The sequence below is a fragment of the Dipodomys spectabilis genome, unplaced genomic scaffold (genome assembly GCF_019054845.1).
Source record: "Dipodomys spectabilis isolate Male_0828 unplaced genomic scaffold, ASM1905484v1 ptg000138l, whole genome shotgun sequence".
Classification (NCBI taxonomy): domain Eukaryota; kingdom Metazoa; phylum Chordata; class Mammalia; order Rodentia; family Heteromyidae; genus Dipodomys; species Dipodomys spectabilis.
In genome coordinates this window covers 8,608,896-8,633,291 of record NW_024870815.1, presented here as the reverse complement: position 1 = coordinate 8,633,291, position 24,396 = coordinate 8,608,896, and the positions used below count along the sequence as shown (strand labels likewise).

The window sequence follows — 24,396 nt, the reverse complement described above, 5'->3', positions numbered from 1 at the left end:
CATTTGTTTTATAGTGAAGGGAATGTATGGTTTCTTTTCCTCCTAGAAAAATGTTGCCATTATTTATTCTTTCATCCCTCCTGCTTCCATCTTTATTGAATTAAGTCTTCAAAAAACTTGAATAATTTTACCATTCATTTTGATTGAAAGTTATCATTTTGTTCTATATAGAATCTTTGAAAGGTTGCCTGAAAATGCATGCAAATGTATACATCCTGTACATATTCTTGGTGTTTCTTTCTATTCTGATTTGTGCTTCTGTGCCAGTACTAGCTGAGGCTTGAAAGGCCTGGGTACTGGCTTCTAGCATTTTTTTGCTCAAGGCCAACTCTCTACTACTTGAGCCACAGCTCCACTTCTAGTTCTTTGGTGGTTCATTAGAGATAAGAATCTCATGGACTTTTTTTTTTTTTTTAACCTGGGCTAGCTTTGAACAATGATCCTTAGCTATCAACATCCTGAGTAGCTAGGATTACAGGAGTAGGCCATTTGCTCTTGGCTTGTCTTGATATTACCTGTACCAGTAGTAGTCATCTCCTTTAGTATTTGTTAAATGTGTGAAATATTGGTAAATGTTAAATGATGTTTTTTATTGTCATGGCAGTGTAGTTCTTTACCACTAGTAGTTTTTTTTTTTTTTTTCTTGCCAGTCCTGGGATTTAAACTCAGGGCCTGGGCACTGTCCCTGAGCTTCTTTTGCTAAAGCTAGCACTCTACCACTTGAGCCCCAGTACCACTTAGAGCTTTTTCTGTGTATGTGGTACTGAGGAATCGAAGCCAGGGCTTGATGGATGCTAGGCAAGCACTCTACCACTAAGCCACATCCCTAGCCCATAGTAGTCACTTTTTAAATGTGCATTTTTAAGACGATGGCGTTACAGACATGTCAACAAGTTGTACTACATTATCGCACTCAAAATCACTGTTTATTTTCTTTATTTTTAGAAGCATAGAGAACCCTGCAAACATTTTTTTTTTGTTGGTCATGTGAAAACACTTTTTGCTTGTAACTTTCCAGCTGATGATTTTAAATTACTTTTCTAGATTATTTTTTGTAGATCTAGTCAGTGAAATGAAAAAATAATTACAATTTAAATAACTAAATAAGATTCTTCTAAAAATAAAAAAGTAAGGATATCATTATAATGCCAATGAGTGAATAACTTAAGCAAACATACATAGAAACTGGAATGTGATTTATAGTCTAATCCCACAAGTATGAGAGGGTTATGTTAAAAGAAGTAGTTTATGGCCAGGCCTGGTTGTATTCCAACATTTGTGAGGCTGAGACAGAGGATTATTAAGTTTGAGGTCAGTCTGGGCTACATACAAGACCCTGTCTCAAAAATAGAAAAAAAAATTAAAAATACAAATGAAATTAAACAGGACATCAAAAAATAATTTATTAAAAGGCTGTACTTATATTCATGACCTATAATTGCTAACATGGATAGATACTTTTACATTGTACTTTGTAGTACAATCATTTAGAACTGTTGGGTCTTATTATTTCCGACACTCAGGAAGGTATCATTGGTCTAAATTACTTTTTATCAGTTAGAGATAAATGCTAGCTAGCTACTGTATGTTAAAGAATCTTACCTAACACTGTTAGGCCTACATTTTTGTGAGGATGATTAAAAAAATTATTTTAGTGGAATGCTTATCTCTTTCTTTACACAGTTGAAGTCAGCACTTGCCTTAAGAAGTATTATATTTTTTCCCTAGGTTATACCACAGAAAGAGCCTGGATTAGAATGGTCAGCTTTAGAATGATCAAATAATTATTTTATTAAATAATAAATATTCTCAAAAGGCATTCAGGTATCTTGAGAAATGAGTACTTAACATTTGGTATGTTGTCTTATATAACGAGTGTTTGTTGGTTGTGAAATTTGTGAATAAATAGTTTGCATTTTGAAAAGATTTTTCCAGTTACTTTGAAATGTTAGCTTCCTAAAAATTGGATTCATTTATTTAGTTTCTTTCTGATGTATAATTCTACTACAAGAAAATGCTATTTGTTTAGCTGTTCCTATTGATCAACATCTAGGTTGCTTTGAAGTTTGCTGTATTATGAATAAAGCTGCTATCTACAATTACATTCTGTCTAAACATACATTTTCATTTCTCTTAGATAAAAGTCTAGGGATAGAATTGCAGAGTCTTAGGCTAAATTTATGTGAAACTTGAAAGTGTCAAACTTATTCAAAATATCTACATCCTTTTTCATTTAACAGCAGTTTTTAAAATGAAGATTTGAGTTGCTCCACATCTTTATGCTTGATATTGTTAGTTTTTAAATTTTTATCCAGTTGAATGGATGTCTCATGGCATCTGGTTGTGATTTTACTTTTCCCTGATGCTGTTGAACTCTTTTTCAGAAACTTAACTTGACATTTTTGTAACTTTTGGGGGGAAATATATATGTTAAAATGTTTTGCCCATTTTTATTTGGGGTTCACTACTGAGTTTTAAGAAAAAAATAATGAATATTTCTCCGCTAGCTTGCAGCTTTGTTTGTGATCCTATTTATTTATTTATTGTGTTTATTTATTTATTGGGTTTGAATTCAGGGCTTTCTGCTTGTTCTACCACTTTAGCCCCACCTCAGCCCTCTATATGACACCTTTTAAAGTACAGACATTTTGACATTTGATAAATGACTAAGTTTTTTTCTTTGTGATTGTTTCTTCTATCTATGCTAATAAATCTATATTTATCCCTAAATCACAAAGATTTTCTGTGTGTTCTGCTAGACCTGTTAACAGTTTTAGGTCTTGTGACTAGCTCTGTAAGCCATTTTAACATAATTGGGGTTTTTTGTTTTGTTTTGTTGCCGGTCGTGGGGCTTGAACTCTGGGCTTGGGCACTGTCCGTCAGTTCTACAGCTCAAGCAAGGCTAGCACTCTACCACTTGAGCCACAGCGCCACTTCTGGTTTTATAGTGGTTTATTGGAGATAAGAGTCTCACGGACTTTCCTGCCCAGGCTGGCTTTGAACCGTGATCCTCAGATCTCAGCCTCCTGAGTAGCTTAAAGGCATGAGCCACCGGCCAGGCTTTAAGATAATTTTTATGTATGGCATGGCATAAGGTAAAGGTTGTTTTTTTTTTTTTTCTTTAGGCAGAGTTCTTCGAATGTATTTTTTTGTTCACCTGAAAAATAAACTTAAAATATAGCTGTGTGCTGGTGGCTTAGGCCTATAATCCTAGCTCCTTAGGAGTCTGAGATCTAAGAATCCTGGTTCAAGGCCAGCCCAGGCAGGAAAGTCCGTGAGACTTATCTCCAATTAACCATCAGAAAACCGGAAGTGGTACTATGTGTGACTCAAGTGGTAGAGTGCTTTCCTTGAGCTGAAGAGTTCAGGGACAGCACTTAGGCCCAGAGTTCCAAGTTCAATCCCCACAGCGAAACAAAACAAAAAAGGTGGGTTTTGTTGTTTGTTTTGCCAGTTTTGGGTCTTGAACTCAGGGCCTGGACACTCATCCAGAGCTTCTTTTGCTCAAGGCTAGTATTCTACTTCTTGAACCACAGTGCTTTTTCTGTTTATGTGGTACTGAAGAATTGAACCCAGGGCTTCATGGATGCTAGGCAAGCATTCTACAACTAAACCACATTCCAGCCCTAGACAGGACTTTTTGAATACAGGTACATTTTGAATGGCTGAATTACAAATAATGTGTCTGGTCATGTTCACAGCAAGGGTGGGTACGAACGGTCCCAATTCCAGGAAGTCTCGAGTCAGGAGACCTGCTAGAAGACCTCACTAGTGGTCTCACTGGGCTCTTTGATTCATCCCAAAGTGGATTAAAAGAGTCCAGAAAAGCAGGGGCCAGGCAGGGGACGGGCGTTGGATCTCCAGATACTCTCCTTTGAGTCCAGAGGATTCTTGGGATCAGAGATCAATTTACAAATTATTAAAATATAAGACAAAATCACACAGTAATAAATATAAATTACACGCTACTATTGGTGTTATAAAGTGGCATTTCGTGTTTCTGGTTTTTTTTTTGTGTGTGTGAAAATACCGTACAGAGGGGTTACAATTACATGAGCAAGGTAATGAGCAAGGTAATGAGTACTTTTCTTATCAAGCATTGTTGACTCCTCCTTTGTTATCCCTTCCCACCTCCACCCCCCTCCTTCGCCCCCCCCCCCCCGCCCCCCGCCCCACCCCGGCCAAAGTTGTATGTTGTTTTTCTACCTAACCACTTGTACATCTCATTGTTGCAATGGGTCCACCTGTATCCCTATTTAAATGATTTGTTTTTTCCCTTCCCTTCCACAAATTATATCTACATTAAATACAGTGAAAGCAGGGGTTATACTGTGGGGGAGGTACATGCAAAGCAACAAAAAAACCACATGGTACATTATAAACATGTTAGAAACAATAGCGAGAAAGAAAAACCATTTGAATCCTTATCTTGGGGTTCATTTTGCCTAACATCAACTTATCTGACAGTTTCTGCTTGTCTCAGACATATACTAGTTATTGCAAATAAGGGAAACCATGAGACCTATGTTTCTTTGGGCCTGGCTTACTTCACTTAATATAATTTTTTCCAAGTCTTTCCATTTCCTAGCAAATGGGGCAATGTCATTCTTTCTGATGGAGGCATAGAATTCCATTGTGTATATGTACCACATTTTCTTGATCCATTCATCTACTGAGGGGCATCTGAGTTGGTTCCATATCTTAGCTATGGTAAATAATGCTGCAATAAACATAGTCATGCTGGTAGCTTTAGTATGGTCTTGTTTGTGATCATTTGGGTAAATGCCCAAAAGTGTGATTGCTGGGTCATAGGGGAGCTCTATGTAGAGTCTTTTGCGGAACCTCCATACTGGTTTCCAAAGTGGTTGAACAAGTTTACAGTCCCACCAACAGTGCAGTAAGGTTCCCTTCTGTCCACATCTCCAGCATCTGTTGTTATTAGAGTTCTTGATTATAGCCATTCTAACTGGGGTGAGGTGGTATCTCAATATTGTTTTGATTTGCATTTCTTTTATGGCTAGAGAGGTTGAGCATTTCTTCATGTGTCTATTGGCCATCCTTTCCTCTAAAGAGAATTTTCTCTTTAAATCTTTAGCCCAATTATTTATTGGGCAGTTGTTTCTTTGAGAATTTGTTGTTGGGGGATTTAATTTTTTGAGTTCCAGGTATATTTTAGATATGAGACCCTTGGCATTTCATGTTTCGTACCCCAGTTTCTAACAAAAAAATTAATAATGCTTCGTGAACTTTTTTAAGACTGAAGACGCAGTGAGCTGCTAAAAAAATCTCTAAGCCTAGAGACTTACGGTGTTGTCAGGCTGCTGGTAGGCTGCGACAGCTCAGTTGCTATTTTCTTTTTTTAATGTGTAAGCAATTCAAGCACTTCTCATTGGTTAAAAAAAAAAAAAAGCCTAATCTTTTTCCTTGAATGCTTTGGTAGACTTTGTCTACTAGCTTCTCCCCCCAATTGTCTAGCTATTCTAGACAATCTAGCCCATGATCATTTTGATTGTAATTGTATTGAATCTGTATATTAGTTTGAGAAGTACTGCAATCTTGTTTTAATCTTTTATTACTATAAAGGTAATGTACAGAGGGGTTACAGTTACATAAGTCAGGTAAAAATACATTTCTTTTTGGACAATATTACTCCTTCCTTCGTTCTCTCTTGTTTTCCCTAGTTCGTTTTCAACATAGTGTTTAGTGAGTCTCACTGTTGCATTTGTTCACCCTTTGACCCTCCATTTCTGTGCCTCCCTTTCTACTTCTAAAGACATAAATGAACAAACAGAACAAAAAGGAAAGAAAAGCCGGGCGCTGGTGGCTCACGCCTGTAATCCTAGCTACTCAGGAGGCTGAGATCTGAGGATCGCGGTTCAAAGCCAGCCCGGGCAGGAGAGACCGTGAGACTCCGATCTCCAATAAACCACCAGAAAACCGGAAGTGGCGCTGTAGCTCAAGTGGTAGAGCGCTCGCCTTGAGCTGAAGAGCTGAGGGACAGCGCCCAGGCCCAGAGTTCAAGCCCCACGGCCGACAAAAAAAAAAAAAAAAGGAAAGAAAATAAAAACAGTGAAAAAGAAAACCTATTGTTTTCATTTCCTGGACTTCATTTTGATATTATTAATATTATTATTATTATTGTTGGTCATGGGGCTTGAACTCTGTCCTGGGCGCTGTCCCTGAGTTCTTCAGCCTCAAGGCAAGCGCTCTACCACATGAACCACAGCACTAGTTCCGTTTATCTGGGGGTTAATTGGAGATAAGACTCTTACCGACTTTCCTGTCCAGGCTGACTTTGAACCATGATCCTCAGATCTCAGCTTCTTGAGTAGCTAGGATTACACTGATACTATTTTGTATGATCAAATAGGCATATAGGCATTGTGCCTTTCTGTTGGTCTCCTCCTTTGGTCTAACTGTGTGTGAATGCCTAGAGACCTGTATAATTTAGTATGTCCTGGTATTTTAGATCTAGCTACTGTATATGAAAGAAAACATGCTTTGTCTCTCTGCTTGGCTTACCTCACTTACGATTTGTTCTAAGTCCATGCATTTCCCTGCAAATGACATATCCTTCCTAATGGCTGTGTAAAAATCCACTTTGTATAGGAAGTACTGCAGTCTTAATATTATGTCTTTGAATCCATTATCATGATATAACTTTAATTATTGTAGATCTAATTCGCTGTTATTTATTTTTCTGCTGGTACTTGAACTCAGGGCCTTGTGCTCTTCTTGGCTTTTTCCTTCATGGCTGGTGCTCTGCGCTTATGCCATGGCTCCAGTTCTAGCTTTTTTTGTTTATGTTGGTCATGGAGCTTGAACTAAAGTTCTGGGTGCTGTTCCGAGCTCTTTCGCTCAAGGCTGACACAGCTCCATTTCCAGTTAATTGGAGATAAAAGTCTTGTGAGTTTTCCTGCCCAGGTTTGTTTTGAACTGCAATCTTCAGTTCAGTTTCCTGAGAAGTTAGGATTACAAGTGTGAGCCAGCAGTGCCTGGCAGTTAACTTTTTAGTAGTTACTTGGAGGTAAGAGTCTCATGGATTTGTCTGCCTGGGCTGGCTTTGAACTGCAGTTCTCTGAGTTCAGACTTCCAACTTGCTAGGATTGCAGGCATGAGCCACCACCGTTTGAACTCAGGGTCTTATATTTGCTAGTCAGTCACTCTGCCGTGTTCAGTTTTCATAATAGTTGTATAAGTTTTACACTTTTAATCAAGAGTGTTTGAGATTTTTCTAAATTCACTAGTCTTTTCAGACTAATAATTTTGCATGTATGTTTGGTTATAAGGGTATATCTTATAAGGGTATATCTTACAAGCTAGTATTCATTTTTAAGTTGACATTATTGATTTTTTCTTTTATATGTTTTTTTCTTTTATAGATTTTCCTTTTTATAGTTATAGGTAGCTCACCTACATTCATTCCCCTAATATGTTTACTACTACTTTCCCTGTTGCCAGAATAATTATTATAAATTTAGTTTCGGTTTATACTCATTGTTTAATGACTGTAATTACTACACATAATTGGGCTCAGTTTAGTTGTTTTTCCTGGGCAATTCTTTGTGTTTTTTTTTTATCATCAGTAATTTTCATTTTTCCTTCCTTCCCTCCCTCCCTGCCTCCCTTCCTCCCTGCTTGCCTCCCTCCCTCTCTCCCTCCCTTCCTTCCTCCTTCTGTCACTCCCCTCTCTTTTCCCTTCCTTCCCTCCTTCCTTCCTTCCTTCCTCCCTCCCTTCCTTCCTTCCTTCCTTCCTTCCTTCCTTCTTCTTTCCCTCCCTCTTTTTCATTTCCCTCCTTCCACTCTCCCAGCCTTTCTTCATTCTTTCCCTCTTCTTCCCCCTCTCTCTCCCTTCCTTCTTCCTGTTTTCATTCCCTTTCTTCCCTATGTAGCCTTGGCTGGCCTTGAACTCATAATCATCTTATCTTTGTCTCCCAAGTGCCTGGATTACAAGCATGTGCCACCATATCTGGCTATTGTTTTTTGTTGTTCTCTCCCCACCCTGTATATATCACTAAAATCTCCACAACTAAAACATTTTCAGTAATGCCAAATATAAAATAATGTGCTGGTTTTTATTTTTTGTAATAGAACAGAACTAGTCCTGGCTTAGGACTGGTTCCATTGTGCTCTTGGCTGGTTATAGAGCTATTACCTTTGAGCTCTGTTTCATTGTTAGAATTCTTTTTTGCTTCTCCTTTGCATTGAATCCTGTTTCATCCCTTCTCAAGATGTAATAATTATGTAACTGTTCAGAGCTCAGTGTGTGGAGCTGCTTAGGGCTCAGGGGTGCCCTCCCTTCCATGGTGGGGACTAGGGGTGGATGCCAGGAAAGGTAATGATCGAATGACAAGGATGTCAGTGTTGGATGAAGAGCCAGAGGCTCTGCTGTCTTACTTCTTCCTTTCTCCAAGGTACTTCCAGTTGTTACTAAAAAGCCCCAACTCTGGTACAGGGCATTTCCACGTTAAGTTATATTGTCAAACACCTACTCTTGCTGTCAGTCTTATCTAGTTCCATTTCTCTTGTGCCTGGAGAGCAATCATGAGGTTGTAATTTCAGAATCAAGCTCAGCAATAGATGCAGTGGGAGAAGGTTCATGATGGAGGGAGAGTGATTGAAGAGGATAAACAACTTTATGGTGAAACTAGTTGAAGTAGTTTAGGAAAAATGAATGCTTTGTATAATATGGATATTTCTGCATTAACATTTGAGGCCAAAAAGCATAGCTAATAGTACATATTGCTGTGCCTGGATTTTGTGTTTGTAGCACAAACAGAAATCTATGGAGAGAGATGACGGTCATTGGGAATGAACTATTGATGACTTTACCTTCTGGTCAAAGTTCTATTTCATGAAAAATAGCAGACCCACCATCTTTTCTAACGTATCCTATTGGGAGCAAGTAGTATTTAACAGTAGTCAGTCAGACAATTAGAATTTTCTTGCATAGACTATTTAAGCCACTGTAAATGATTTGAACAAGTGTCCTGCTGCAGGAACTTAGAACAACAAAAACAAAAATACTTGCATAGTTGTTAAGTCTTAAATATGAAATTGATGACTGGAGAAGGATTGAAATTATTTTCTTTTGGTTGTTCTAAGTTTAATATAGACTGGCTATACAATGACTGAATTATGTGCTCTCCCCATATTCATTTGTTGAACCCCTCAATATTACTACCTTTGGCAGTAAAACCTGAAAAATGTATCTGAGGTCAAGTGAGGTTGTAAGGCTGAAGCTCTCTCCAGTAGGCCCAGGTGTCTTTTTATGGAGAAAGAGAGAAACTTGAACTATGCATCCACACAAAGACCTAGAAGAGGGGCTGGGAAGGTGGCTCAGTGGTAGAGTGCTTGCCTTGCATGCACGAGGCCCCGGGTTCGATTCCTCAGCACCACATAAGCAAAAAGAAAAAAGCCAGAAGTGGTCTGTGGCTCAAGCCTTGAGCTGAAGAGCTGAGGGACAGTGCCCAGGCCCAGAGTTCAGGCCCCACAACCGGACCCAAAAAACAAAACAAAACAAAAACCTAGAAGAGGACCCAGAGGCCACATTGAGAAGGTAGACAAGTCTCGAGAGAGACCAAAACCACTTTGATTTTGGAGTTCTGGCCTATAGGACTGCAAGAATGTAAGTTTATGTTGCTTAAGCCACCCAATCTGTGGTAACTTATTGTGGCAGCCTTATCCACACAATTCAACTGAAAATGAATAGGGGATTTGAATAGATACTTCCCCAAAGAAAACAATCAACTAGCCTATAAGCGTGTGAATAGGTCCTCAATATCATTAGTCATTGGGGAAATGCAAATAAAAGCCATAGTGAGATCCTATCACCGCAAGGATGGCTGTAATAAGAAAAACAGTAGAAAGCTTGGTGAGAGTGATAGACTGATAGGCAGAAGGGGCCTATTGAAGGGGTGACTAATCAAAGTGAATTATACAAATAAATGGACATTAAATTGTATCTCCCTTGCACAACTATTTGCAAATAACAAATATATAGTTAAAAACTTTAAAAATATAAAGATAAGTATTGACAAAGATGTAGAAAAAAGTGAAATTGGATAAATGAAATGTAGTGGATCAGGGATATAGGATAATTCAGCCATAAAAAAATGGGACAGAGTACTAATTCATGCTGCAATATAAATCAACCTTGGAAACATTATTCTAAGTGAAAGAAGCCAGACACAAAAAACTACATACATTATTTCATTTGTATTAAATGTCTAGACTAGAACAGATAACAGCCATAGATACATGGTGTTTGCCAGGGCCTAGGGAAGAGAATGGGAAATTAGCTGCAAATGGGCATGTGGTTTCTTTTTGAGTTGATGAAAATGTTGTGGAATTAGGTGGCAGGGATAATTCATAACTTTGTAAGAATACTAATACATTTTTTGTGCAAGATTTAATAAAAAACAAAAATAGGAATGGTACTAATACATTTTTTTTTTTTTTTTGGTCGATCATGGGGCTTGAACTCTGGGCCTGGGCGCTGTCCCTCAGCTCTTCAGCTCAAGGCAAGCGCTCTACCACTTGCGCTATAGCACCACTTCTGGTTTTCTGGTGGTTCATTGGAGATAGGAGTCTCACGGTCTCTCCTGCCTGGGCTGGCTTTGAACCGCGATCCTCAGATCTCAGCCTCCTGAGTAGCTAGGATTACAGGCGTGAGCCACCAGCGCCCGGCTACTAATACATTTTGAAGGATATGTTTATTTTTTTAATCAGTCATGGGGCTTGAACTCAGGGCCTGGGCACTGTCCCTGAAATCTTTGCTCAAGGCTAGTGCTCAATCACTTTGAGGCACAGTGTCACTTCCAGTTTTCTGGTGGTTAATTGGAAATAAGAGTCTCAAAGCCCTGCCTGGCTTCGAACCGTGACCCTCAGATCTCCTTCTCCTGAGTAGTTAGGATTACAGGCCTGAGCCTGCATCCAGTGGGTATGTACTTTAACGCAGTGGTGGAAGCTGTCCAGCCTGTGGGCCATATAAGGCCCACAGACAGACATTTGGTACATGACAGGACAGGTATGCATGCTTATTGTCGGTGTGTCTTGTCTGCTTGGACTGTATTTGTATGTTTTGTATGACCCATGAGTGATATTACAAATATTCATATAGCTTTGGCAGAATAAGGATCCATAGTCTTGCAAGGATAAATTTCATAACAGGAATATTCTGGTAAAGAAAAATGATTAAGCTAAATTAGTGTTCTGGACAGAATCTGAAATACAGGTAAGATTTTTTGGGTGTTCATAGAGCTTACTCATGAGACTTCCATTTTTCTCTCCCACGAATGTGGTGATGGCTGTATGTATATTCATGTATATGTAAGTCTAGGTGTAGTTCCTGTTGCTTATGTTCCTGGAGGCAAAACAAAATCCCATTCACACCTCATTCTCCAAAAATATTGCTATTTTAGGAGTCACCAAAAATGGTGAAAAAAGATCTTCTAGAAGTTTAAGCTTCATGTCTCTTTCCTGAACTTTCCTTTCCTTAGCAAAGAATCACAGTGCCAGTAGGTCTATGAAGATGCCAATCCTGCTTGTCTGATATCATTCCAAAATATCTAGCTAGGCATGATGGGTCACACCTGTAAGCAGCTCTTAGGAGGAAGAGGCAAGAAAATCATGAGTTTTAGTCCAGCCTGACCTATAACATACATAGCATGACCCTAGCTCAAAAAACTCATGTATGTATATGTACATGTGTGTCTATATGTGCATATATATATATATATATATATATATATATATATATAAATCTTTTAAAAGGTCTTTAAAACTTGCAAATAATTTCTAGGAATTATTGCTAGTTGAGTATGTCCTAATACTGGAAGGAGTCTCATCCAGGAGCTTTTTTGAAAATGAAGGTATCCCAGACCCATCCAATCATTAATGATATACTTGTACAATCTCAACACTTGATAGGCAAGGCTGGAGAATCCCAAGTTTGATTTCAGCCATAGCAAGTTTGAATGTAGTCCAGCACCTGTTTTCATACACTTTGTGGATAACTCATGCAGGCTATCCTTCAAATGATTATTTCTAAATAACATTCTCCAGTAAGTTCATCCAATGTTTTCTTCTGTTCCTGCAATTTACTAATAATTTAAAATCATTCCAGAATAAAAATTAAAATTCAAACGATATTGAAGATGACTTCAGACAAACAAAGCCATACAAGTTTTTCAAAACTGAGGACAGGGGCTGGGAAGTTGGCTCAGTGGTAGAGCGCTTGCCTTGCATGCCTGAGGCCCTGGGTTCGATTTCTCAGCACCACATAAGAAAACAGCTGGAAGTGGCGCTGTGGCTCAAGTGGTAGAGCGCTAGCCTTGAGCTGAAGAGCTGAGGGACAGTGCCTAGGCCCAGAGTTCAGGCCCCACAACCGAACCCTCCTCCCCCCCCCCAAAAAAAAAAAGAGTAAGCAAAACTGAGGACAGAGAACTCATTGAATGCATTTATTTATTGTCATCTCCAAAATAATTTCAATTGTTACAACTGCTTCTTAACATCATCATTACCAGGCTCAAAACTGTATCACAACCAAGCAATTCACAAAAACACTCTAAGGAACAAAACATGCTTAATATTCTTTGAGAAAAGTTCTCCAAATATCTGTGCAGCTTACTGGGAATCACCCCAAACAGTGAGGTGACCCTGAAGTGTGCAAGTGCTGAACCTTATGTTGATCAACCCTTCTGACAAGTAAGTGCTATGAATCTAACCACACCCACGCTCCTCCCACATCTCAAAGGTTTTTGTAGGACTTGTCTTCCTCTGACATTTCAAAGGATGTTCTAGGTCATTCCTCAGGCACATAAGACTATGCACACTGTCAGGGGGAGAAAAACCTGCCTAGACTTTTTAGTTTTTGTATTATACACTTCAATTATGGGGAAACTACAAAAGGGTTGAAAAAATTTACATTATATTTTATAAAGTACCAATTAGCGGAGACTAACACTGAAAATATTTACCAGGGCATTAAGTTCTGAAATCACAATTCTCTGGATAAATAAAGGGAACGACACTAAAATCTTTTTTTAAAAGCTATTCTACATAGCATCGAAATAATTACAGTTTAGACTACAATTCTCACATATTAAACAATATCTTTTATTTTTTTCAATAATACCAAACTCTTAGAAACATCTATTTTATAGATATTCATTTCACCAAATCTTCCACAAATTCCTCGGTTGTGTATGGAGAAAGGAACAGAAAGCAAAACCAACAACATTGGCAACTTTAGCTGGTTACGCTGACGAGAGGGGTTACCATCGTTTAATTATACCTTGTATGAACAATAAACCTTCTCACGGAGAAGAACGTACTTTAAATACCTTAAACCATATTTACAATGATAAAAATTCACATTTCATGCGTTTAGTGAGACACTTCAATCAGCCACAGTCCATTGGCCTAGAGCCCTCTGATGTGTGCCAACGAGAAGTTCTTGGTGTCATGAAAAATAAAAAAAAAAGGCATCCCTGGATGGCTCAGCCATCAAGGTGTGACCGCCCTCCCCACGCGACGCAGGGTGACAGTCCCCACCGCCTTTGGACTCGTGTCCCTCCACGGGATCGCTGGGAAAGTGCTCAGGAGCCCGACCGTTCTCTAGTGTGCGCGCTGCAGGCCGAGCCCCTCTGAGCGTGCTAAGTGCTTCCAGGGCGTGTCTATTGCACAGGATCAATCATTAGTCCCAGGACAGTGCGGGGCGCCGTCCCCCGCTCCCCCCCCCCCCCCCCCCCCGCTCGTGACTATATACATTTCTCGGATAAGTTCAGTGCCTCGCTGGGAAAGGTGACCTGGAGGGCGCTGCCCTTCGGGGCGGGCGCCTCCCGGCTGGGTCCTCCGACCTCCTCCGCCGCCAGCAGGACGCCGCCCTCGCAGTCGGGGCCCTGGGAGGAGGAGTCCGAGGTCTCCGACATCCGCAAGGTCCTCAGCGACGCGCGGTCCCCGTGGGCCAGGCCCGCGCCGCCGGGCACGCCCGGCAGCAGGTTCTTGGCCCCGAGGACGCTCTCGCCCAAGTCGGGCAGGTACAGCAGCGTCTGGGACGTGCTGCTGAGCTCCTTCAGCTCGCGGGCCAGGAAGGAGCGCGAGTGGCTGGACAGCGCCGACGACGTCCTGCGGCTCTCGGAGCACGGCGGGCCCGGGGGGTGCCGGCGCGACCCGCCGCCCAGCCGGCAGAAGAGGCATTTGACCTTCTCGATGGCTTTGCTCAGCACTGTCTTCCGCAGCAGGATATATATCCAGGGGTCCAGGATGGGGTTCACCGAGGCGATCCGGATGGCCTGCAGGTCTGGGTTTTTGCTGATGTCGCGCACCACCTCGGGCTGATACAACTGGTTGATGAACACGCGCACCTGCGGAGTGAGTGACACGCCCGCGTTGAGACTGGATCGTTAAAACAACTTGGGAAGCGTGAAGGAACGTCTGGCAACCTCAACTACTGTCTTTGGTAAGTGACAAGAAAAATGCAGTTGACACAATCAGCCAAAATATAGACACATGCATATAAATGTGTATACACCACATGCATATATGTGTATATACATTCACACATACATACATATATACATATGCATTCATATGTATTCTGTGTGTGTACACAGAATATGCTGTAAACTTTGCTTTTTTTGGTCGTGGGGCTTGAACTCAGGGCTTGGGCACTGTCACTGAGTCTCTCTGTGCTCAAGGCTAGCATCCTGCCACTTAGGGCCACAGAGCCACTTCCGGTTTTTGAGTGGTTAATTAGAGATAAGAATCTACCTGGGCTGGCTTCCAACTCCAATCCTCAGATCTCAGCCTCCTGAGTAGCTAGGATTATAGGCATGAGCCACCGGTGCCTGGCTGCTGAAACTTTTGAACCAACATCAGAATCTCCTACCATCTAGAACTACTAGAACATAGTATGTGTTTTTAATTTTGGCTTTCGTAGTTTTTGTTTTCCCCCTGTAGAGTAATTATCTCAAGTCAACAATCATTCCTTTATCCCAAACTCTTCCCCAGCCCCTTTTCTCCAGCTGCATTTCTTCTTAAAGATAATTTGACTTCAGCCACCAAACTGTACTTTTTACCTACATGTCTTCTCTCAGCACTGAATTTTGTTGGGTAAGTGAGAATTGTTAAACTCAGAAGTAAGTAATACTTTGCAGCAAGTTCTATGTGCAGTCACAGAGGTATGAAATGATACATCACCTTCTGGAAGTCATTCATTGAAAAGAGCATGGGTTGGTGTAAACTTAAAGTCTGACATTATATTCCTTAGCACAAAAGATGTGTCAATACAATAACTCACACATTGATTCTTACCCCTCGCTCTATTTTACCTAGACTTTCTAACTACAATAGGATTACTTAAAGATGCAACCTGTAGTTTGTATAAAAGGTAGCTTTGAGATCACTGTCATTTGTCTTTAGTGATTGTTTTTGTTAATTATTTTAGGTATGAGAGAAATAAGAAGGAAATCTTAGGGAAAATAAAAGAAAGAACAACTCACAACAGCATGGCTAGACCTTCAATCTGTAAATTAGAATCAAACATTTCTAACTTTAACAAGACTTCAGGACCTTATTGCTTTATCATAGAGTGTAATAACTAATGACTCATCTTATATGAATCACCAGGAAAGGATAGGAATATTTTAGAAAAACTTACAGCAATTTAGATAAAAGAAGACAGCAAAAATATTTTAAAGAAATAATTTTCATTAATCTGCAAAAGTCAATTTTTAAGAAGATTATTCCTGGATGATGCTTGATCAATGATCTAAGTATCTGTTTCTTCAATAACTGAAATTCAGATCGCAGTCAGATACAGGTCCACCAATAAATACTTCATTAAGACATTGTTGTTATTGTTTGATAATTTTTTTTCTTTGTTTTGGGAACTTACTTGACTGCAAAGCCAAACCTAAACTTGGCATTAGAACCTAAGTTGAACAAGTTATGATGGTGTTAGTGTCAGTTATTCTACTTAGAGTGATTATTCCTGTGTTGCTCCAGTTCTTCTGGGACTACTATACATTTTGTCATATCTTGTGATGTGTAACTGTAATTCTAGTACTCAAGAGGCAAAGGCAGCAGAACTGTGAGTTCAAGGCCAGCTTAGGCTATACAGTGAGGCCTTGAACCAACCCCTCTACCCCCCCCCCCACCTCAACCCCCTCACACCCACACAACAAGAAATTCTGAAACATTTCTGGTTCTACAGACTTTTGGAAAGGAATCATGGCCCTATAATTCTCATAATATAAAGTGGCCAAATGATTTATTATCTTGGTCTTTGAAAAATGGGTAGAAACGAATTGGAATAAACAACTGTATATGATGCATTAATAAAGGATTTTAGAATACATGATAACAAAGACAAAATATATGGCTTAAAAGAAACTTTAGACAAATGAGTAAAAACTGGGTTGGGGCTATTTCTAGGTGAAGAAGTGCTTTAGCATACTTAAAACTGTAACAACAGCTAACAACACAAACAGTAACAACAAAGTAGTGACAACAAAACCTAGTAAAACCCAAGCATCTTGGTTTCTCCCTTCCAGAAGCTATTCAAGGCCCTAAGAGATGGCTGGAAGATAAGACTTTTCTCAGATATGGTGCTGAGACTTGGGGTTTTGACCTTGTCAAGATCTCCCTCTGTTGGTGATAAGGTTTGGTCTCAGACCCAGGTTCTGGCATGAATTTGATGGTGAGTTTCGGTGGTCACTAGAATAGATTTCTGTTTAAGAATTATTTTTGAGAACTTGTTAAAATTCATGAGGTCTAGAATTTTATTCACACCCCATATTATGCTCCAAAGGGCAAAAGGAATGATGAATTTAAATCTATTAGCATCAGTTTTATGGCAGTTTGTGTGAACTAGAGATGTATGGCCTGGAGGTGGCAGTGTTGCTCCAGCTAGGAGTCCTTAGTATATTCCTCTCCCCTAGGATGCCCTTTCAACAGCCATTTCCAAGACTCAGACTGGAATACTCACACTTTGCACCTGTAAGATTTTTAATTGTTTCTGGATAATTTTCTACACCAATGTCAAAGGAACCCTGAAGGGAGAGAATTTTCTGAACAGTTAAAATAGAATACAAGGTGTTATTTTATAAATTTCTGTGATCTTTTAGAAAAGTCACAGTTATTGCAAAAAGGTAATGGGTTTTTGTAAGTAAAGGTGATAAGAGCCAGGAAGGAATCACCTGTGCTCCCTACACTCACAGTGGTAATTAATTATGACCATTACAGAAGGGAATGAAAGAAAGCTGTAACAAAAATGCTGTAGATTAGCATTTCATGGAGGGAGTATCTTACAATACTGCAAAATACCATGATGGATCATTTCATTTGTATTAGTAAAGGGGAGTTTACAAGATAACAGAAGGATGAGTACACACCCTAAAATTCTAAATATAGGGAAAAACCTTGTCAAAATTGGTGAGATTGGGGCTGGAAAGGTGGCTCAGTGGTAGAGTGCGTGCTTTCCATGCAGGAGGCCCTGTTCAATTCTCAGCACCACATAAGCAGAAAAAGTGAGAAGTGGCACTGTGGCTCAAGTGGTACAGCACTAGCCTTGAGCTGAGGGACAGCGCCCAGGCCCAGAGTTCAGGCCCTACGACTGAAAAAAAAATTGGTGGGACTACTTGAAAAGAATATTAGTGAGCTTTGCTTTGCACAGTATTCTCTGTGCAAAGAATGTTAAAGACAAAAACTAATAAAAACATCATGCATTTTGTAATGCATGAATAAACACAGCAAACTCTGCATTACTTTACAAGAGTGACTTGATTTCCTCTCCCCAAAGGGAGAGGGACTCAGATGAGCTTTGAAATGAAAATATGCACAACATCACTTCTTCAATTTCATATGGGAATTCTTGTCTAACAGCCTCTATATGTTACACAAATAAACAAGTTCAGGCAGCTTTCAGTTTTGGAAGAGTGGGCTACTAATTAAAAAAATAACCCTCTGAGTCAGAGGGGAAAATATCCTAAAACATGCACGGAATATAAACACTACTACTTTCTTCCAGTTTGAAAGTGAGTCCTTATTTATTTATTTATTTATTTTTTGGTAGTAGCTGCAGAAGTAAGCATGTAATTCCTTGTCAGTATTCTAAAATTCTTGACAATAACCAGACATTGAGGCTTAAGAAATCTGGAATAAAACTTGAGGAGCATTTGATAGATTTCCAAGAAGGTGAAATTCAGGAAAGTTACAAGAGGAGATATAAGCTGTACAGGTAAACACCCAGTGTTGTAATCCAGCAAACCTCTGCTCAAATTCTGCCTGAGCTCTGCACACATTCTTTGGGTGCTTATTAGCAAAATTGCTGGAAGGGAACATATATATTCTCTCTTGTAACCTACATAGGAAAACTTGACCACAGGGGAATATTCTAATAATTTAAAACTTCAGGTAAAGGATAGCTTTAAAGTATGGTTAGTGACATGGTATTAAAAATACAAGCCTGTAACCCTTCTGCACATCACCTTGACAATAAAATTAAAAAAAACATAAAAACACAAGCTTCATGCTTACATATGTTTGCATGGAACACTGATTGAAAAAATGAACGCTGAAATATTAATAAGGATTTCCTTCCTTCCTTCCTTCCTTCCTTCTTTTCTAAAACATTCACAATACTTCTGCAGCTAGATTTGTGCTTTTATGCTACCTCACTGCTCCAAGCACAGAAAAGAATTATCTGGGCATGCTCAGTTCTATCACCACTTTGTGGAGAGTCCAGAATTGACACAGCTGCTACTAGTTCTTAGCACTACTTTTTTCTTCTTAAAGGATAATGGAAAATGTTCTGGGCTGGGTGCTGGGGTAAGTCACCTCATTTTTTGTTCCTACTGGATCTCTAACTAGCCACATACTTGAAGGCAAGTTCCTTAAACTATTGGTAAATGTCTACAATGCAGATTTATTTGGTTTTTAAACCTACAACTTTGTAGTTAGTAGAAAACTCTAAATTCTAGAGGAAAATAAAACACTGGTCTATCTACTTCCTTTCTGGAGCTTTTCAAGATTCCAATGAGCTATCGGATGTGGAAATACCTTACTTTTATGTTCCTCTGCAGTCTTTAAGGTACTACTATTTGGGCTAGAATTTCATATTATAACTAAAAACATTGCTTCAAGGAATTGTAATTTTTAAAAACTTACTCAAATTAATAATAAAAGTAACCAAACCCTTTGGATTCTTCTGTAGTTGTACCCAAACTTACTGCATGACTTTTAGGCACTGAAATGACTTTCCCTCAGCTGACATCGATTCAATTATCTAATGGCCCCCACTTCCACCAAAGTACCTATGTATAGTTTTCGTCTGCTTCTGTAAGCTTTTGCTTGTGATGTCTTTATAGGGATGACTAGTTTATAGTAAGTAGCTCAGTAAATACCCCCAGGAAGCTGTTTTCTTAAAGATTTAAAGTTTACGTGACCAAAGTGGAAGATAAAAGCAAATTAGCCATCCCACTTCTAAAAGAAAATAGTTCAGAAAAAGAAAAGAAGCAAATTAGTAATAAACATAGCCTTGCCTTGACTGTGCATGGCAACAATGCTTTCTGAATCATAACACATAACAGTTCAGTCCAGAGGCCAAAGATCTGGTTATAATTCTCATGTTAGCAGTAGTATTGTAACTATAAAATTGCACACCAAAAATTAAACTGCAGTATTTAATAACAGAGCTTTTAAGAGACTGTCTTGCTCTGTTCCTAAAAAATGCAATATCTTTTATTTATCTTAAGCATATACTTGCAGCTCTTCAGCTTCTGCTCTGTTTAAAAAAATTCCGAGACCAGCTGCAAATAGAAAAGTGGGCCAAAATGACAAGAATCATCTTCCTCTTACATGTGGACATGTAATATTATTTATAGATCCTCTGCTCATTGCTTTCTCTCATTTCAGAGAATTCTGTAGGTTTAAACAATATTCCTTTTATTCATAATTGATTCCTCAACCTTTCTCAAATTTCCATGCCAATATCAGCTTGATGTATGAGGTATATATATATATATATATATATATATATATATATATATATATATGATACAAATTAAATTTTACTTTTTATAATAAACTCAATATCAACTATCTTCAAGAGTCACTTAAAGAGCCTCTTTCTTGGGCAAAGTTCACAAAAATTTGACTCTGTTTCTATTGTTATTTGCTTTTCTTCTACATTGTGTCAAGCTTTCTGAAATTCCAAGGAAACTATATTTGGGGGACTAGCAGCCCTTTAAAATCCTTTAAAATGATTGAAAGGTTCTGATTTCCCTCAAATGGGATCCATTCAATGGGGCCTGAGGTATTCAGAACAAGTACAACTGCTTTAAATCTGAGCTACTTCAGAAACTTTCAAAATGTGGGGAAGAGGGAAGCAAAGTTTTAAAAGCAAGCCAAGGAAGATGACAACTGTGAATAAGTTTCCCTTCTGATTCTTTCAGTAATTGCTGAATTGTGGGTGTGTAGGTGGGCAGGGTTATGCACCATTGCTTACCATTAATTTACATTTAAAGTGATTGTGAAATGAGATTTTAGTAATCCAAAGTAAAGGCTCAAAACTGAAGCCACTCCTATTTCTATGATTTTTTTAAAACTTCTCACAAAGTACAAGTGGTCAAATTGCAGTTTGAGATTACTTAAAGTTTAGCACACGTTACTAACAGGCTTTCAGGGTATTTTTGTTCAGGAAAATGCCAACTGGCAAATGAGAAATATAATTGCAACCATTTATTACTACTGGATAGTCAAATAATGTTGGAGACTGTCACAAATGGCCTTCCAGCCAGGTCTACCACTTCAATCAACAGATGCTAAAGAATCCTCAGATGCAAAAGGAAAAACTTCCTTGGTGGCTGTGTGGGAACCAAAGCCTTTAGAAACTATGTGCATGTTGCTAGCCTCCTAGCCCTAAGTCCTCAGTACCTCCAAGTGAATGTTCTGGAAATAACACACATTCAGTTTGTCACTTTAGTGTTTGTCAAAACCTAAGACTCCCTCAAAATCTCACGCTGTTCTGTGTAACAAGATAAAGCAAATGACATTTATAGACAGTAAAATATATTTATGTGACTCAAGTGTGACTTAACTCTGCAAAGTGCATTGGCTCTGGAAGGGCTTGAAGGCTCCTCTGGTTAATTATATTTACTTCTGTTTATACAAATTTGCAAGAAGCTACTGTAAGCTGGTGCTCTGCCATTGCTGAGTTCTTCCATGTACCTTCACTTTCAGCAGAGATAGAATATTTTTACATCAAAGCTCCCTGGACAGTATTAATAAAAGAAAGAAAATAGTAATAGTCCATTACATTTATTGAGTTGGTACTTTATCAAATCCTCAGTTGGTAGTTTAAAATCCCCAGGAAGGTAGTGTTTTGAGAGACGAAAAAACTACAAACTAGTGGCTTTCAAGATAAATTCTAAGAAAAATTGCGTTCATTTGCCCATCTGTTTTGTGTGTGTGTGTGTGTGTGTGTATGCGTGCACGCGTGCATGAGTGTGCAATCTGATAATGCATAGGCAAAGTGGAAAAACTAGCAGGAGTTTGAACTTTTCTGCTCACAATATTTTAGCAAACTCAATGGCAATTTTAAAGAGGGTGTTACCCTTAAGAAGAAATGTACTAAAACTCCTACCGTCGCTGAGTGAAGGCCCAACTGAGCAATGTTCTAGAAGCCATACACAGGTGGCAGGATTACAGGATGTGAGATACAGGAGCAGGGTTTGGCGCTGGATAAACTTTAGACCCTGCAAACCACAGGACTCTCTCTGACTCGGCAATAAATAAGAACTATCCCTCCACCTCAGTTTCTCTATAAACATAGGGAACTTTCCTTGGGGTTGCTGAGAATTCAAATTTCATACCCCATGCACATCAGCCTGTCCAGAAAGGACCCTCAAGAAACCCTTGCTTCCTGATATATCGAAAGACCAAGGAACCCTGGGTGTGGGCCACACTCCACACAGGAATGATCATTTGTGTGCATTAAGATGCCCTCCCAGAAGACTGGGAACGCAGAGCAGCAGCTTGGGGGGGGCTTGCCCTCAGCCGGCGGCTCCCTTCCTCTGGGGCAGTGAAGGAGTCAGACTAGACTGAAAAGCACCCGATCTCTCTTCTAGCTCTACAGAGCGACAGAATGCAAGAAGCACCCCCAGAACCTGACATGGAGATGGGCACCCCTGACACCGGGCAGCCTCTGCGCGGTTGCTCTCTCGCTCTTCACCCAGCGAGCCCGGGGAGCTCCGAGAAGATGAAAGGCCAGCAGGGACGGTCCCCGAGAGTATGGAACCCACACGGGGGGGGGGGGCGCGGGTGGAGCAGGTCTCTCCCCTCCCTTCCTCCCTCCTCGCCTCCCCCAGGACACTCACCACCAGCGGGATGGAGCAGATGAGCACCACCAGGGAGGTGGCGATGAGCAGGATGACCATCTGGATCTCCGCGCCGGCGATGCGACGGAAGCTCCGACGGCGGCGGAAGTCGCTGACGCGCGGCGGGGCGGGGGACGCGGCCGGGTTCCCCCGACAGGCCGCCGAGACGGCGGCGGCGGCCGCGTGGTGCTGCTGCGGCTCGGTGCCCAGCGAGGTGCGGCGCATGAACTGGCGGTGCATGCGGAGCAGCGCGCCGCACACCAGCACGTTGCACAGCACGGTGGCGAGGATGAGGAAGGAGCTGAAGCCCGCGTACATGTAGGAGAAGGCGGCGTAGGCCGTCACGTTGGAGGTCCAGTCGATGAAGCACCAGGTGCCCGGGTACTGGCGCTGGGAGTGGCCCAGGCCCATGTTGGGCAGCGCGCAGAAGAGCACGTTGGACACATAGACGGCGAAGAGCGTGAGGCCGGCCAGCCGCTTGTCCACGTAGTGGCTGTAGAAGTAGGCGTGGTTGATGGCCAGGTAGCGCTCGATGCTCATGGCGCAAATGATGCTGAGGCCCGACAGGCCGAAGAAGAGGAGGATGAAGGTGCTGTAGTCGCACAGCGGCTGCTCCCCGGGCCACTGGCCTTTCATGTAGGTGGCGATGGTCACCGGGCTCACGAGCAGCGTGCCCAGCAGGTCGGTGACCGCCAGGCCGCACACCAGCGTGTAAAACGTCGTCTCCTTCTGCTCCTTGCGTGACTTGCACAGGACCACGATGGCCACCAGGTTCCCCACCACCCCGAAGATGAACATCACCGCGGGGATGGTCACCGGGCTGTTGAGCCGCTCGGCCGCGGACGAGGAGGCGGACGTGTTGCCCCCGGCCGTGGACATGACGGCGGGCGGCGGCGTGGGGGCGACCCGGGCGTGTGCGGGGCGAGTTCGGTCTGGGGCTGGTGAGGGGGGAGGAGGGAGAAGCTGTGAGCAGAAACGACCACCGTCAAGGGGTCGGAGTCCTGGCTGGGCAGCACTCCCACGGGGGGGCGGAGACCCGGGGAGCGAGGGCACCCGGCGCTCGGATCCGCAGCCAGATTCCCCCCCCACCCCCCCGGGGCTCCTTTCTCAGCCAGCAGCACCCCTGGGCGGACATGAATATGTATCAGCCGATCACTGCCGTTCCCGCCTCAGCCACCCAGCCCAACTCCCTCTAGCGCCCAAGCATCTCGGGGTGGTGGGGGGGGAGGCGTGGGGGGGGGGAGCGGCTCGGTGATGATCTTCCCGACAGACTCGTTCTCAAGGGATGGACGAGCGTCGGGTCCCCCGTAGGCGCGCCCGGCCCCCACGCTGTCTACCCTCCCCCTCCCTCCCGTGGCTTCCTGGCCGTCTCACCTGGAGCGCGCTGCACCCCGGGGACCCCCCACCGCGTTCAGCCCTCCTCCAGCCCGCCTTCTGCCCCCCCCACTCCAGCCCCTCGCTCACCGAGGACCTCGCCAAGCCTTCGGCCCGCTCCGAGCCGGCTTTCAGGAACTGCCAAGGGAGGCTCCGGGACTGCGATGAGCTTCAAAGAACGCGAAGAGCCAAGCCGGACGTCGGGGGGGGGATCGACACCAGACGGGGCTGGGGTTTCTTCTTTGATCTGCGCCCCCCCCCTCCCTTCCTCTCTCTTCTGCGGTGAGTGTCAGCCTGGGCGCCGAGCGAGCCCGCAGAGGCGGTGCGCCGCCCCCCGCCCGCCCGCCCTCCCCGGGCAGCGTCCAGGTGTGCGGCCGCGCGAGCAGGTGGCGCGCAGCGTCGGTCCTCGGCTCGGCCGCCCTCCTCCGCCCGGCGGCGGGCGAGCACGGACGGCTACCGCAGCTGGCGGCTGGCGCGGAGGCCGTTCGCGGCGCCCCGGGGTCGGCTCGGTGTGCGCTCGGCCTGGGGCTCGGACCTGGGGCTGTTCATCTTCCTCGCGTGCGGCGGGGTTTCGTGGCTGGGGTTCCGGCGGCTCCGCTAGGCAGCTTCTGTACAAACTTTTCTCCCCCGCACAAGTTTC

At 42.1% G+C, this 24,396-nt stretch overlaps 1 protein-coding gene across 1 annotated transcript; it reads right to left on the bottom strand.

Annotated features, from left to right (window-relative positions):
• Window positions 1-13,763: 13,763 nt before the first annotated feature.
• Window positions 13,764-23,923, bottom strand: Ptger4 (prostaglandin E receptor 4). The gene is made up of 3 exons (XM_042690576.1): window positions 23,847-23,923; window positions 22,383-23,320; window positions 13,764-14,369 (listed from the first exon to the last, which is right to left on the bottom strand). Exons 2-3 carry the CDS (start codon window positions 23,259-23,261, stop codon window positions 13,764-13,766), a joined length of 1,485 nt encoding a protein of 494 aa, XP_042546510.1. The 5' UTR covers window positions 23,262-23,320; window positions 23,847-23,923.
• Between the last annotated feature and the right edge of the window lie 473 nt (window positions 23,924-24,396).

Excerpts from the sequence above, each read along its gene's own strand:
- Ptger4 (XM_042690576.1), bottom strand. The coding sequence starts at position 23,261 with ATGTCCACGGCCGGGGGCAACACGTCCGCCTCCTCGTCCGCGGCCGAG. Across the intron at positions 14,370-22,382 it reads TCTGCTCCATCCCGCTGGTG|GTGCGCGTGTTCATCAACCA; the intron begins GTGAGTGTCCTG and ends CTCACTCCGCAG.